Here is a 16,009-nt window from a genome sequence, read left to right on the forward strand (position 1 = left end):
TGCTCGCCAAAGGAACAAGGCAGGAAATAGAGGATCTCCTCAGCAAATGGTGTAAGACCAAGGATACAAAGGCGGCTTATGAATGGTTCAGGCCGAGAGAAGATCGCAGATTCTGGGCCAAATATGTTTGGAAAGGCATGATACCGCTGAAGTACTCCTTCATTGCCTGGCTTGCCTTGCGAGGGAGGCTATCCACACGTGATCGTATCACTTGGGAGGAGACGGATGCAACATGCTCCCTATGCCATCGTGGGGATGAAGATGTCGATCACCTTTTCTTTAAGTGCCGAGAAACTTGGCACGTCTGGGACAATATCAGGGAGTGGATTGGACTTAGGCGCCGACCTACCACCATAAGAAGTGCTATTAAATGGCTTGCAAGGGATAGAAGACCTTCCCGCGTCATCCATGCTGCAGGGCCTCTTGCTTTGATGGCAACGATTTACTTCACCTGGCTTGCCCGCAATGCTCATACCAAAGATGGCAAAAGATTCGATCGAAAAAGAGTGCTCTTCCAGATCAAGACAGCAACTTATAGCATTCTGTATGCTAAGTTTCCCCAGGAACAAGTCCTACATCATGTCCCTGATCGCTAATCAACCTGCCCGGATGGAGATGCTACTTCACTTAGAGTTGGGACATGCGGATCTACATGGAGCCTTCCCGGGTACTCTTTTTCCTTTCGGGATCTTTTTTCCCGTAAAGGGTTTTTGGTCCAGAAAGGTTTTAACAAGGCCCACCTCACACACGGAAGGTTCCATGTGATGATTCTTTGATGTTTAGATCCCGGGCCTTAGTGCCTTTTGTTTCATTGAAATTCTAGCTACCGAGCATGTTTGGCTATGCTATCACTTGGGTATGCTCAAGGAGTTCTCTTGTATCATTCAGTTTGAGTGAATATATTTGATTTAATTATAAAAAAAAAAAAAGAATGTCTAGTCGTCGTTGTGTGCTTTATTTGCCTCCGCCTGATCAGGCGCGGGTGTGGTATGAGGAGCTGGCTCGTCAAGATTAAGGTCGTCCATAGGGAGATCTTCCGAGCCAACTCCTCTTTGACCTCGACTTGTCATCCTCGGGCTAGGCACACTGAAGGATGACTTTGACTGCTTTCAGGCAACAGAAGGCGAGTGGTCGGGCCTTCCCGCCTTCTGCATGGGTGTAAACCCCAAATCCTAATGCCTCCATCTTTTTCCATGATTTGGAATCCTAGTTTCAAAACTAGCTCAACTCCTTTAGCCTTTCCAAAAAGGCTAAAGGTTGTGTCCCATTGCCTAATTCTTGTCCCTTCAAAGCTATTTTCAATGGATTCTTGAATCAAACCACTCAAATCAACTGTTTTCTAACCAAAGTCCAGCTCCTCCGCGTCGACGGCAGCCACGTAGATCAGAAATGGCCGCGGCTCGAACTTCATGTGGGTCCCACTGCCTAGGCTGTAGTACACGTGGCTTCGGATGAAGAGAGTCTCCTCAAAATCCGCAGCTACCTGGGAGACTCTAGAGGGCATGGTCTGGACCATGCCGTCTCTGGTTTCCTTTTTGCGGACGCAGACAGAGAGGCGGAGCCCGTTCATCTAGGCCGGGAGGCCCTGGGGCCGCCACGACCTCGACAGAGAATAGACAGCTCAGCTTTTGCATGCCTATGTGAGTGAGTGCTCATACAGGCTTCCAATTCCAAATGCTCTTTTTCTCGGTTGCAGTGGGAGTTTCGTCGTTGAATAGTCCCTTCTGGGACTTGACAGGGTCTTTGGGGCGGATGTCCCCAGTGTCCAATTTTGACTTAGATCGCCATGGAGACAGGGACATCCGCCTCGACCGGGGTTTAGAATTGAGGTTGAGCTCATCCTTGTCCTGTCCAATCTCGTTGGCCGAGATTGGAGGGATGGAGTCCCGCGGGAGGACTAGGGATGCAGTTCTCCGTGTTGTTGCCGTGTGAGTCTGGTATAGGGACTCGTTCAAAGCCTCGAGTTCCTGGAGGATCTGAGTGTTGGACTTTCTTGAACTTGGATAGTTTGCTTCCATGATTCGATTCAAGAATTCTTTCTTTTTCCAAAAAGAAAATGGTTGATTTTTTTTAATGAGAAATCGTATTGATGATTTGTTAATTCTATGGGTTTGTGTTTTGTTTTTCTTTCTTTTTTGGGTTGGAAAAGATGTGTGGATTTGTGATGATAAATTGGTAGCTAGTTTGTGAGCCGGATATTGGGTTTTGGTTGGTGTGTGAAGGATAAGGGTTCAACGTTGGCATGTCGTGTTTCTCACTAATGGTTTTCAATCTCATTTTATGTGTTAAGTTAGTGGCATTTTGGCATCTACTACTGCAAAACCAATAATGTCAACTGAATTTTAGTGGGGAAACCCAATCTAGATATGAGTTTTTGTTCTCTTCGAAATATTTGCTATAGCTATATATTTATATATTTGCAGTAATTAAATGAAATACAGTATAAATCTCATACGCCACAAATCATACCTTATTTTATTGTAATATGTCACAAGGTTCAAATTTCAGCATTGAAAAATATACGTAGCATCCTACGTATATTTTCATATCGGAATCTAGCTTGAAACATGGACTTGACGATGCTCAAAAGCCCAAAATAAGATTGATCCGATCCCTATATATATGTGTATTTCCATATCGTAATCTAGTGTGTAACGTGGACTCTTCAATGCTCAAAAGCCCGCAATGTTGAGCATTATAACATTATTGAAAAGACAGATATTAGTGTTATGATAAATATAGGAGCTAGTAATGTTATAAATATATGGTGTTATTCACTACTCCATATATATCCAGTTATCCACTAACTAATGAACACAATTTGTAAATATAATTATGTGGAGTAGTTTCCAATTATAAAGGTACAAAGCCACGGATTTATAGGGTCTATAAATGCGGGCAACTAATAATTTTAACCAAAATAGTACTTCAAAATATACCAACACTTATATCTCGCATTAAATTTCCGAAGCAAAGAAAATGGAAGGGCAACTTCAGCTGAGAAGGGTAGGTCACGGAAATGAACACCAACATGAACAGGAACACGAACACGAACATGAACGAGGAACCGAATGGAAGGATTTGCCATTAGAAGGAAGCCCTCATCACAAGTGTAAAGATTTGAACAGTTACAAGATTATGTCAGGTCAAGCCGCCGCCGCTGCCCAAGGCAGGCTCGACAAAGGCGGAGCCGCTGCTACCTCCACCGCCGTTGGGGGCCGGAGCCGTATTTCACAAAGAGATGCTGATGCCATTGAAAGGAAATTGAAGTGATAAAGGTTCATAACGTTTTATTGGTTTATATTGTGTATAAAAATTAAGAGGAGAAATTCCTGCATGTATCAGATATGATTTGATTGTATATATTAATTGGTTTTCGATTTTGAAACTTTATGTATATAAATTTCTCAAATTTTTAATGCTTTATATTATTGAAAAAAACATGAAATATTGTGCGGATATGATCCAATTCATCGTTACACTCACTCATACGTTTTCTAACACAATGATATGATATTCAATGCTGCAATATACTCCCTCCGTCCCATAAAAGTTGAGACAAAACTTTTGGGCACGGAGATTAAGAATTTATATTAAATAAATAGGAGAGATGAAAAAAGTAGGAAAGATAAGAGAGAGTAAAGTAAATGATGGAATAAAATAAGAGTGATTAGATGTTTTGTCTTTAGTTAAAAAGGTAATGACTCAACTTTGTTGAGACGGACTAAAAAGGAATACGACTCAACTTTTATGGGACGGAGGGAGTATTAATCGTTGATAAATGATAACAATGAATTTGAGAAAAAATATGAAACGAACATGAATCTTATAATATCAATAGTAAGAGAGTTTATCATAAAAAAAATAGTAAGTGTTGCTGTTTAGATTCTTTAATTATTAGGTGAGCTATATATAAAAATATACCCCTCGGTCCCATAAAAGATGTCACACTTTCCTTTTTAGTTTGTCCCATAAAAAAGTCACATTTCTATATTTGGAAAAAGTTCTCTCTCACATGAATATAAAAATTATATTTTCTCTCTCCATTTAACACACAAAACAAAACCTTCTAAAATCTCGTGTCGTCCCAAAAGTGTGACATCTTTTGTGGGACGGAGGGAGTATATACTAGTACATTTTCATATTTATATATACGGGGGAGTGTTATATTGTTAACTACAACTAAATAATATCCATTAGATGTTCAAATTAAGGGCTTAGATCATCAATCCTTAAATGTCAATACGATCAACGAAAAACGTCAATAAGACCATAGGATTAATTCCAAAAAATATCAATAGGGGTATTTGTTAGGTTTGGTATACTGAAAAGCATGTTTCGAGCAAGTTTCGCGCGAATAGAATCTTACTTGTATACGTAAAACTCTACAATCCACTTTTAACTCGATTCAGTATTATTCGAGCAGTCTCACACGAATAGAATCACTATTATTATTACATTGTGTTTGCTTGTGCATTTATAAGATGTTTTACAAACATTTAAATGCATAAGAAGTAAACAAAGTCTAAGTCTTTTGCTTAATAGACCGGTTGTGGGCGTCGTCCACTTTAAGGTAACACAGTCAGATTTATGCATTGCTTTACAAAAGAAAAAGAAGAATTTCACAACCTAGATAGGCTTTGGCTACCTATCGTGAAAGGTTGCAATGTCAGTCCGCATATTTCTAAGCCTTACTGAAATAAGATGACATTGGTGTGGTATAGCACTGAACGGATCTAACAGCAAGACGTGTCTTTATGCTATCTACTGAAAGACTAGGTCTTGATAAAATGCTATTTCTTAATCAACATATGTTAGCATTGAACATACGGTATTGATTATGCACTACTTTGACTTATCAAATGGTGCGGGTTTTTCGCAACCCAATAATCCTGATATATTGGGTAGTGGTGATTAATATCTAGCGGTGCTAGGATTGTTATTATGTTGAATCGTGCGCGAGGTGAGTCTCGTTTGATAATGTCCTCAAGAGGAGCTCGAACAAGGTTTTATTATTTGGAAAACTGGCCAGTTGGAGTTTTATTACTCTATGAATAATAAATAAATGTTTCTTGCTAAGTCCACTCTTAGAATTAATAAGATATTAATTAATTCAGTCCATAGCAGACATTAATTAATTAATGGACATTTATATCTTAAGCGCGGGAAATAAATAATAAACAAAGTGGAAATCCGGATTACTTGTAATTTCGGATTTGGATGGGGAGAGTTCAATATTACTTCTATAGTAGCTGCTCGTAATATTCTAATATAAGCTTGTATTAAATTGTGGGTTCAATTTAATTAGTAAAAAGCTAATTGGGGGAGCCTATATCCAAAACCTTCCATAGATCCCTGTCTGTGCCCAAAAGGAACTTAATATAAATAGGAGAATAAAGGAGATAGAAATCATAATTTTTTTAATAGCAAAATTTCGTCTCCCTCTACCTAGAGGAGTTCGAATTTCTCTCCTAATTGGAGAAGAATTTCTTCTGTCTTCTTTATTTGAGTCCTAGTATTTTGGTAAGATCAGCCCACCCTGATATCGAGATACAGTTCGGGAATCAGAGAGAAGATCCGTGGTCTAGTATTGAAGATCATCGTGGAGAAGGCACGAGCAATCGACGATTCTTTGGAGAATCAAATCGGTAACTCTAAACCGTAGAATTCATGTTTTAGGGTTTACTATCTTTGAGCATGAATTATTTGCGTTCTAGCATGCAATTATCTGTTTAACATTGAATTGATTAATCGCATAATCGGTCAAATAGATCCTACGTCTAATTTATTTGTTTTGTACAAGTCTTCCGCTGTACAAGGGGCACCAAACCCCAACAGTATTAATGTCAATTAACTACATGTTTAGTTATAACTAACTTTTAAAAGAAATCCCAAAACTTTAAGTTCATATAACATATATCAAATTAAAGATAATTTCATAAGGATTCCAACGATATCATATGCATATGTTCCGAAGTCAAAATTTGAAAAAAAATTTGAAAATTTTTAATTTTTTCGTACAACAGAAATGTCAACATGCTATATAAAATATGTCAATATAATACATGTAAAATGTCAATATAAGCAATGTGTTAACATTCTTAAAGCATTGTGTTGATATTTTCGAAATACTATATTGACATTTTCATCCAAAACTCTAATTTGGCGTTTTTTTTATCTTTTTTTATTTTATTAATAAAAACGAAAATTACACATGATAAATTATAGACCACACATTTTCTAAAATCATATGACTTTAAATTAATTGTAGTTAGCAATTAAATGATGAATTAACCATTCATCACTGTATATTTGGATGTAATATATCCAAGATAGTAGTACTCCCTAATTAATGATCAAAATATTGAATTACAAACATGCTTTGATTGAAAGGCTGTTGAAATAGAATTAACCTTAAAGTTTCCGTATAGTCAGACAATAATTTTTATACAGTACTATCTTACTTTTCAATCAGAAGCATTTAATATATATGATTAAATATACTATTCTGCACCAACATATTACATGTATAAATTTCTCAACAATCTCCATTGTTTCTCATCATCTTCTCATTCATCAAAACAACCACCAATTCTTCAATTCTGGCCTCAAAACATGTTCATTTCTCTATATTCCAAGTTATTTATTCTAGCCACTTTTGCACTATTCTACACCGGCACCACAGCTTATGCACGTGAGCTCTCAATCGTGGGCTACGAGCCTGAAGATCTAACGTCCATTGATAAGCTCATCAATCTATTCGAATCTTGGGTGGACAAGCATGGCAAGATGTACAAAACCCTAGAGGAGAAGTTGCATAGGTTTGAGATTTTTAAGGATAATTTGAAGCACATTGATGAGAGGAATAAGGTTGTTAGCAACTATTGGCTAGGCTTGAATGAGTTCTCCGATTTGAGCCATGATGAGTTCAAGAAAATGTTTTTAGGTCTCAAATCCGATCAAATTCCCAAGAGGGGTGAGAATTTTAAGTATAGGGATTTTGTGGATGTGCCTAAATCCGTAGATTGGAGGAAGAAAGGAGCCGTTACACGGGTGAAGAACCAGGGTCAATGTGGTACGTAACATTAATTTAAATAGATAAAAAAAGTAAGTATATATATGTGTTGATTCACCATATGAATATTGATAATCCTTCAAATTAATACCCAATCAAAATGCAGGCAGTTGTTGGGCGTTTTCAACCGTGGCTGCAGTCGAAGGGATCAACCAAATTGTGACGGGGAACTTAACTGAGTTGTCTGAGCAAGAGCTCATCGATTGTGACACGGCTTATAACAATGGCTGCAACGGCGGCCTAATGGACTATGCATTCTCCTTTATCGTCTCAAACAAAGGTCTCCATAAGGAAGACGACTACCCTTACCTGATGGAGGAAGGAACTTGTCAAGAAAGCAGGGTGAGTCTTGGCATATTAATTTCCTTTTTTCTTTAACCTGATGATTTTAATTTTATCAACTGTTGGTATGTTAGTTTGGACCCATTGGTGAGCTAGCTAGTTTAATTCTAATTTAGGATGAGGCGGAAGTTGTGACAATTGATGGCTACCACGACGTGCCGGCTAATGACGAAAAGAGCTTCTTGAAAGCTCTGGCAAACCAACCCCTGAGTGTGGCCATCGATGCTTCTGGGAGAGACTTCCAGTTCTATAATGGAGTAAGTATACTTAAGCCAGTTACTCAATGTGTAATTAATTAGTAATTAATCCACAAATTAAAGTAAAGGGGGCATTAATTATATTGATTTGTGTAGGGCGTGTTTGACGGGCATTGTGGAACCGATCTTGATCACGGAGTGGCAGCCGTGGGATACGGCACGAGCAAAGGGTTGGACTACGTGATAGTGAAGAATTCTTGGGGGCCAAAATGGGGGGAGAAGGGTTTTATAAGAATGAAGAGAAACAATGGGAAGCCAGAGGGGATGTGTGGTATCAACAAAATGGCCTCATTCCCAACCAAAAGCCGTTGATATATATATATATATATATATATATATATATATATATCTCGATTGAATTATACTCCATTTTCTAAGTGTTGTAGTTGTTGTTGTTTTATTTCTCTCTTTATCTTAAGTATGTTTTATCTTAAGTATGATCTTGTTGTGATGTTCAAGGAATAAGACAATTAATTTCCCTTTCGCATGAAAAAAGTAGTATAATTTATTGTGGGGTTTAAGACGTTTGCGGTTGTATTATCGATTACCTCGTGTTTCATTTCTAGCTTAATCTCATGCATAAATTTTTTATCGTAACAACTCAAACATACTCCAACACACACTCACCTCCGACTGATTGATTAGAGGAAAAACGTCTTATCAACTAATCTATTCTTCACCATCTTCGCATGCATAAACTTCAACATTAGATATGTGAATTAAATAAATAAGTGAGAATATAATTGCTTAAATGAATGAGTGTAGTATTATATATGCTGTGATGAAAACTGAAGAGTAGGTAGGAGACAAAACATAGTAAGGCAATAATTAAGGAGCGGAGAGAGTAGCGTTTTGACATTCATTATCCTCCAATGATCTCCCCATGGTCTCGGGGGTGAGCAAATACGTGACCGCCATCCCCACCACACAAATCCCTCCCAGGATGACCAGCGCCGACGTCATCCCCTCCCCCTCCCCCTCCCCCGTGGTGGAAGCTCTCAAGAACCCCACGGAGCCCACCACCGCCCCCAGCTTCCCGGCAGCCCCGGATATCCCATGGCACGTGGCCCGGAACCTGGCAGGGAAAAGCTCGGCGGGGACGATGAAGGTGGTGGTGTTGGGGCCCAAGTTGGCGAAGAAGAAGGTCAAGCTGTATAGAACCATGAAGCCCATGTTGGTGGTGTTGCGCCAGAATTTGTAAGGGATTCCAATAGCGAGGAGGCCTAACGCCATGATGAAAAAGCCGGTGAGCTGGATCTTGACCCGGCCGGCGCGGTCGATGAGGTAGACGGCGGCAAAGTAGCCGGGGATGGTGGAGCAGACGGCGATGATGGATTGGAGCTTGGCGACGTGGAAGGCCTCTTGGAAGACGTTCATGTGGGGCTTGGGGAGGAAGTGGCTGTAGATGCTGGATTGGAAGAGGTTGATGCTGTAGAACACCACGTCCACCAGGAACCACGCGGCTGCGCAGGCGAAGAGGTCGCAGCCGTGGCGGTGGAAGAACTCTCCGGAGAGGAGGGGGTAGGATTCGGGGTTTCGGGAGGGGGTTTCTTCTTCTTCTTCTTCAGCGATTTGGGCGAGGGAGACGGCCAGAACTCCCTGCATGTCCCTCACCGCCTGCTCTACGTTTTTCTCCACCAGCGCCGTGAACCTACACTTATTAATGTTTTGATTTACTATACTACCTCCGATCATGAAAATTCGTCCCGGTTTGACCGGGCACGAGTTTTAAGAAATGTAATGGAAAGTGGGTTGAAAAAGTTAGTGGACTGTGTGTCATACTTTTATATATATTAGTTTTATACTCCCTCCGTCCCTTATTAGGAGTCACTTTTTGACCGGACACGAGTTTTAAGAAATGTAAAGAAAAGTTGGTTGAAAAAGTTAGTGGAATGTGGGACCCATTTTTTTATATTGGTTTTATAATAAAATGTGAGTGAATTAAGTTAGTGGAATGTGGGACCTACTTAATATTTATGGTAAAAATGAAGTGTGACTCTTAATTGGGGACGGACCGAAATGGAAAAGTGTGACTCTTAATGGGGACGGAGGGAGTAATAAAATGTGAGTAGGAATGAGTTAGTGTAATATGGGGTCCAATACCAAAAATGGTAAAAGTGAAATGGGACAAATTTTGGGAGACGGACGGAAATGGAAAAATGGGACAAATTTTCGTGGATGGAGGTAGTATTAATCAAAATACAATTTATATTTATTTAAGTAAATTAATAACCTGGCAGTTTCCGGCATCATCATCCGCCAGTAATAGGTGAGCCCCGCCGGCACCGCCGCAAGCACGAGTATGAGCCTCCACGCCAAGTCCGCTGCCTGCGGCGTCTCTCCGTCCGTGGCGCGGTCAAACACGGCGCACACCGCCATGGTGACGGCCGAGCTCACCAGGATCCCGAACCCCTGCATCGAGAAAACGGCCGCGATGAAGGCCCCGCGCGTGTGGCGGTTGGCGAACTCCGACATGATGGTGGCGGAGAGCGGGTAGTCGCCGCCGATGCCTACGCCGAGCGCGAATCGGAAGAACCCTAGCGTGAGCAGCACGCAGGATCGGGAGGTGCAGGCGGAGAAACCGCACCAGATGGAGCTGAAAATCATGAGGAGGAGAGAGAAGCCGTAGACGCGGCGGCGGCCGATGCGGTCCCCGAGGTGGCCGAAGACGACCTGGCCAATGGCGGCGCCGAGGAGGGCCGCGGCGAGCATAGAGGAGGCGACGACGGTGGGGACGTAGGGGTCGGAGTAGTAAACGCGGGCGAGCAGTTTGAGGATGGGAGGGAGGCAGAAGAAGTCGTAGGCGTCGGTGAAAAGCCCCATTCCGGCCACCACGATCGCCTTGAAATGGTAATACTGTGTCTTTGCCGAGTCTAGAGCTGCAAGCACTTTCAGCGCCATCAGAAGCCTCTCTCTCTCTTGATTTTTCTTTCAACTTCACTCAATTCTAGTAGGAGTAGTGTTGTGGTCGATATTTATTTATATGGAAAATTGTTCTCTTTTTATCTTAAAATTATTCATTAAAATTTGTACTATTATCTTTTCTTAACGCTATGTTTTATAATTATAGGAAAATATTATGTTATGTAACTATTATTCTAATTTGTTGATATTCATAATTAGTCAGTCTAATGACCAAGAATATTGGGCGTCACGTCATTTATTAATTATCTCAAAGAAAATATAGCATGGCCACAAGAAGACGAGAGAAGACTCTTGGCGCATAACCGTGTTGCGCTGTTACTACTCCCTCCGTCCCATTCTAAGTGGAATATTCTATAAAGTATTGTTTCGTGAGTTAAATGAAGAGAATAAAGTAACAAAGAAGAAAACAAATAAAGATAATGAATTTTCTATATTTTAGAAATGTGTCATTTAATTATAGTGGGACATGAAAAAAATGATTCACTTGGAATGAGACGACGACATGAATATATTGTAGTTTAATGTAAGAATATGCGAATCGAATATTGTGGTATAGTAAAATACCAAGAATTTTCGTCGAAGTTTGGACTTTGATAGAGACTTCTTTATGAATTTGATTCGTGGACTTTTTATAAAATGAATTTGAGTCAATGTAATAGTGTTGACTGTTGTGTGTGGATCTGAAGGTGGATAGAATGCCTGTCCAAGTTGAGGGCTATGTATAACACAGAACAACAGCATTAACTGTAACAACAAGCTTGATGCAGGAATCGAGAAAGTACAAGTTGAGAAAGGGCTGGTCTGCTCAAAATGAGCTGCCTGATACATATTCAAGTGCAACTTCATCTTTCATTTTTAAGTTTCATAAAATGGACTAAGAAACCGACATGTACTATAATTTAGAAAACGCAAAATCACTAAGTCAGAAGAAGATTTAAACTAAAAAATGTTTCTACAACAACAACTCAACTCCACCAGCTGGAATGGAAAATGGAAAAACAAGAACATCAGTTGGGTAAGAACCTAGCTCTACTACATGCATTCCAAACAAGGAATGCCATCTTTGGTCTCTCTCTCTCTCTCTCTCTCTGTTACAAAGTAATATTACAGCAAGTCTAATGTCACATAATCTTCATACTCCAAGGAAGCATTTTGCAAAAACTAGTTATTTCCATGGAATGCCTGACATGCCTTGTGTGATGTTGTAAGCACCGGAGCTCAAATTTAGTGGACTTGCAGGTCCACCTGATGATTCACTGAGAGTTCCTCGTGATGGGGAGCTGCTGGCACCAGCACCAGCACCTTGGTTCAATCTTGGAGCTGATGAAGGTTCCACATAATTTGTCGAAACATCCCTTTGGCCATCAGGCAGAAAGCTCCCCACTATAACCTGGACAAAAGAGAGCTGGGGTTACTTTCTACAGGCAAACATGATGTTGCCAAAGACAGATGCAATCAAATCATGGCCCATGTTTTAAGTGACTTTGAGTAAGCAGACTACCTGAGCCGGGGATGCAGCAACCAATAAACCAGCAACACAACCACCCATGATGCTTCCGTCAGGTTGAGCTAAAGTAACACTCAACCCACCAATTCTGCTTTTCTGACCGCCAACTTCAGTTAGCATGAACGATCCAGAGAGGGATAAGATGTCAAACCGACCCTACACAAATTGAATGAGAAAATTATACCAAGAACTGTAGAGACCAGAACAACAGATGCTTATTCAAGAGAGGTCAGAGGAGAACATATTACATAGTGATATAAAAATGCCAGTAATGAAAAAAGCTTAAGCAAAACAGTTATGATACCACAGCCTAGCCTAGATTTTGTCTCAATGAAGCGTCAATCAATTACGAAATTCTTTTTGCTCCTAATTTGGTTTGAAATGCAAGAAGTAAAGTATAACCAGGAAATTAGATGATAACTCACTAAGAATTTTTTTTTTTAAACATTGAAAAAAAGTAAACATCTATGCATAACTGGTTGAAGTATCAGACCCATTCAGATATTATTGGTATTTTATTAACCAATTATGGATGCAATAGAGTATAACAAGCAAATCCGTGGGAAGAAATATATGTTATTCATACCACATGATTGAAGCTATCTTCAGGAGACAGTGGATATGTTGCATAATAAAAATACAATAAGACATAAATCCTTAAAACAGAACACCCAAAAGAATGAGGAATGCATAATAATTATGAAAAAGGTAAAAGAAAAGTAGTACCTCAAAGGTGGCAGTTCCACCAGATGTTGCTTGCTGACGAAGCGTTACCATAGATACGGTCCCATTGGCAGAGAGAACACAAACTGCCCTGGGTCCATTCTGGCAAATGGCCATTATCTTCGAAGAGATATCCTGTAAAAAATAATGTCCATGTTCAGTAACATTTTGAAATGATCTCTTCCATATCTCATTGCATTCATGACTTGCAGAACCACAAAGCACATCGTGGTATAAGTGAATCGAATAAGCTTCTCGAGTGATTATAGCAAAAAAAAAAAAAAGTGATGGGACACCACATCTCCAGTTCCTGCAGGAAAGGAACAGTGTAGCACAACGTCCAATTGAAAATTCGCTAGCCCTCATACCAGCATCCAGTTATTGAAATCAGCTAATCATCTATATTTTAATGCTAGATCAAACTGTGAGAGAATTGACAACAGATACTAGATGTACTACATGTATGCTTATTGTTGGCATGCTACACAACCAGCAAAAGGATATATACAAGTATAATTTAATTGACCAACTTTGATTGCAAATGAAGCGTTAACAAGGGAAAGATTCTCGAGACAGATTAATACAGATCAGAAAGAAAAAAGATTGAACACATTTAACCTCTCCAGCATTCACGTTGAGAATATGTGGTACGAAACCAATACCAGTTGAACCTGCAAGCAGAGTTTCAGTCAGAATTTAATAAACCGAGAATAAGAACAGGAAGCGCATGCTACTAAGAAGAGAAAATGCAGTAGGCCAAGAATAAATAATATAATAAAAAAAGGTTAAAATAGAAAAATGGAAACAACAAATTAAGAACAAAAGGGAAATATCGCCCCAATAAGACAGCAGAACTACATTGTCAGTTCCCACCTCCCAGTTAAACAAATGCAGAACAATTGAGCACCGATAGAAAAGCTAGAAAATTTCACAGGAGAACGCACTAGAATAATTTAAGATTGTTGCTGAAGAAAGATTCTAGATGAAACAAGGGGGCATGCTGGTAAAATTCCCTCAAATTAGAATCTTAGATCCTGGGTTGTGTTGCAAATTTTAGATTCAGGAAATCCAAGGTTCCAGCTTAGTAGTAAGGCATTCGAAGCTATCATGGTTGAATTATACATAAATTAACTGATTCGGATTACTATAATATATCCTACCACAATGAAACGTGAATGTATGATTGAAATAAGAAAACAGAATCATCAGAATAAATATCAGAGCCACAAATAAGTTGTGGTCCAGTCAAGTAAAGCAACTTATAGCATTCAGAATCTATCATATATACTCCCTCCGTCCCAATAAATATGAAACATTTGGTTTCCGGCACAAGATTTTATGCAAGTGTTGTTTTGTGAGTTAATGGAGAGAGTAAAGTAGGAGAGAGGGAAAAGTAGAGAGAGTGATGTTTCCATTTTAGGAAACGTTTCATTTTTAGTGGGACAACCCAAAAAGGAAAACGTTGCATTTCTAATGGGACAGAGGGAGTATTAATTAGTAGTAGTATATTATACACATACACACAGAGAAAAACATGCCCGCACATGGTGCCCGACGCTTTTCTGTACAAGAAAATATTTTATTGCAAAGATTGTAACTTGATCACACCAGCACCTATAAATAACATAAACATAGATCAAATTACCTAAAACTTCGGGATGCTGCTTTGCTTTATTCCTCGAACCACGGGGCCTGCCTCTGGCCTTTTTGGCTGTGGGCGAGCCCGATCCATCAATCGCCGGCAAGCTCTCCATATGCACCGAATGAGGAACTATCGCACCCCCTGGTGGAGGGGATAAATTCTGCTGCGACATAGCCGCATTGGCCTGCTGAGGCGAACCCAATGGAAGGTTCATGCTGCCATCAGGCCCGTACTTCCGTGGTCGGCCCCTCTTCCGCTTCTGCTCAGCAGCAGACTGGCTTATCACTGCAGCGCCGGTGGGGACAGATTGAAATGGAGCCGGTGGCGGCGATACTTGCCTGGCGGGGACAGATTGAAATGGCGCCGGTGGCGAAACTTGCCTGAATGCGCCGCCCCCATCAGAATTCATAAAGGACATGTGCATTTGCTGGTCCAGCTGCGGTTGCGAAGCTGCCGGGTTCATCGTCGGCGTCGGCGAGCTCATGCTGAACGGCTCCCGGTTGGCCATGGACGTCATAGCTTCAGACGATGACATTTTCTTCACCAAAATCTGAGAATCATAAATTGGAGTGAACAAAAATCCCAGCTTTAACTGAGCTCAAATCCCTAAACAGTGATGACATTTCAAGCAATTATCAAATTTATAGGACAGAAGCAGTAATTTTTCAAATCAGAAAAAGGAATCCATAACTTCCGAAATCGAACAAGGAAAAACTAATTTATCGAAGATTGAATAATATAAAGATAATAATTTGCTCAGAAATAACGCAAAAATTGAAATTTGAAAAAAAAAAGGAGTAAAAAATAAAAGAAACACAGTGAAACAAGTTGAAAAAGGAAACAGCTTTTTAGATATAAAATCGCCGAAATTCAGTAGAATTAACCAAAGTGACGAACGGATCAAGCAAAAATACCAAAAAACACTTAAATTTACGCCTCGGCAAACATACACAGTTACTTAAAATACACAATTTCCGACCGAAATACAAATAAAATAACACCCGAAAAATCAGACAAAATTCAGAAAAAATCAACAAAAATAAAGAAAAATCAGGAATACTTACCAAGAAAATAGGGGATTTTTCTGCAGCACTGGAAAAATAACAAGAGCGAAAAGACGGCGGTAACGAATTTCCCAGGAATTGTAAGTAGAGAAATAAATTAGGGTTTTTGAAGAGAAATGCTTTTCGTAAATAAATATGCCGTTTAATAATATATACTCTATTATTTTGTTAAATCGTTACCCAAAATATAAAGCAGAGGAAAATCATCATTACGCTGTCGTTTTTATCTTATTACTCAACACCTACTATGCTGTTTTACTCAGCGAGTAGGACCGTTTTCCTACTCTCACTAGTATTTTTTTTTTCTTAATAATGATTAATGGAAATTAGTGGGCTAAATCTGTGGAATTTGAGCTGGATTACATCATTGAAAAGAAAAATTATAATTATAATCCAAATAATCCAGCCCAATTATAACTAGTTTTCACTACTTTTTACTCGATAAAATAAAATTTGGGTACTAATATAATGTAA

The 16,009-nt window shown here is 39.6% G+C and overlaps 3 protein-coding genes across 3 annotated transcripts; 1 reads left to right on the top strand and 2 right to left on the bottom strand.

Moving 5' to 3' along the window:
- The first annotated feature begins 6,555 nt into the window (after nucleotides 1-6,555).
- Nucleotides 6,556-8,197, top strand: LOC125187212 (cysteine protease XCP2-like). The gene is made up of 4 exons (XM_048083761.2): nucleotides 6,556-7,075; nucleotides 7,182-7,417; nucleotides 7,534-7,674; nucleotides 7,771-8,197. The coding sequence occupies exons 1-4, from the start codon at nucleotides 6,616-6,618 to the stop codon at nucleotides 7,984-7,986; spliced, it is 1,053 nt and encodes a 350-aa protein (XP_047939718.1). The 5' UTR covers nucleotides 6,556-6,615; the 3' UTR covers nucleotides 7,987-8,197.
- Nucleotides 8,198-8,387: 190 nt separating this feature from the next.
- Nucleotides 8,388-10,652, bottom strand: LOC125187189 (putative inorganic phosphate transporter 1-10). Its single transcript, XM_048083729.2, has 2 exons — nucleotides 9,908-10,652; nucleotides 8,388-9,325 (listed from the first exon to the last, which is right to left on the bottom strand). Exons 1-2 carry the CDS (start codon nucleotides 10,573-10,575, stop codon nucleotides 8,503-8,505), a joined length of 1,491 nt encoding a protein of 496 aa, XP_047939686.2. The 5' UTR covers nucleotides 10,576-10,652; the 3' UTR covers nucleotides 8,388-8,502.
- An 865-nt stretch (nucleotides 10,653-11,517) lies between these two features.
- LOC125187202 (AT-hook motif nuclear-localized protein 10-like) lies at nucleotides 11,518-15,694 on the bottom strand. Its single transcript, XM_048083750.2, has 6 exons — nucleotides 15,536-15,694; nucleotides 14,475-15,021; nucleotides 13,448-13,500; nucleotides 12,833-12,964; nucleotides 12,101-12,262; nucleotides 11,518-11,989 (listed from the first exon to the last, which is right to left on the bottom strand). The coding sequence occupies exons 2-6, from the start codon at nucleotides 15,004-15,006 to the stop codon at nucleotides 11,765-11,767; spliced, it is 1,104 nt and encodes a 367-aa protein (XP_047939707.1). The 5' UTR covers nucleotides 15,007-15,021; nucleotides 15,536-15,694; the 3' UTR covers nucleotides 11,518-11,764.
- Nucleotides 15,695-16,009: the final 315 nt, after the last annotated feature.

Source organism: Salvia hispanica, chromosome 2 (genome assembly GCF_029641045.1).
Source record: "Salvia hispanica isolate PSC_SH4W2 chromosome 2, Shi_PSC_v1, whole genome shotgun sequence".
Lineage (NCBI taxonomy): Eukaryota > Viridiplantae > Streptophyta > Magnoliopsida > Lamiales > Lamiaceae > Salvia > Salvia hispanica.

What these genes read in the sequence shown, in the direction of transcription:
- LOC125187212 (XM_048083761.2), top strand. Translation starts at nt 6,616, where the DNA reads ATGTTCATTTCTCTATATTCCAAGTTATTTATTCTAGCCACTTTTGCA. An exon ending in GAACTTGTCAAGAAAGCAGG is followed by an intron (nt 7,418 to 7,533) that starts GTGAGTCTTGGC and finishes ATTCTAATTTAG; the next exon opens with GATGAGGCGGAAGTTGTGAC. An exon ending in ACTTCCAGTTCTATAATGGA is followed by an intron (nt 7,675 to 7,770) that starts GTAAGTATACTT and finishes TGATTTGTGTAG; the next exon opens with GGCGTGTTTGACGGGCATTG.
- LOC125187189 (XM_048083729.2), bottom strand. Translation starts at nt 10,575, where the DNA reads ATGGCGCTGAAAGTGCTTGCAGCTCTAGACTCGGCAAAGACACAGTAT. An exon ending in ATGATGCCGGAAACTGCCAG is followed by an intron (nt 9,326 to 9,907) that starts GTTATTAATTTA and finishes TAATAAGTGTAG; the next exon opens with GTTCACGGCGCTGGTGGAGA.
- LOC125187202 (XM_048083750.2), bottom strand. Translation starts at nt 15,006, where the DNA reads ATGTCATCGTCTGAAGCTATGACGTCCATGGCCAACCGGGAGCCGTTC. An exon ending in TCAACGTGAATGCTGGAGAG is followed by an intron (nt 12,965 to 13,447) that starts GTTAAATGTGTT and finishes TATTTTTTACAG; the next exon opens with GATATCTCTTCGAAGATAAT. An exon ending in GTGGAACTGCCACCTTTGAG is followed by an intron (nt 12,263 to 12,832) that starts GTACTACTTTTC and finishes CAATTTGTGTAG; the next exon opens with GGTCGGTTTGACATCTTATC.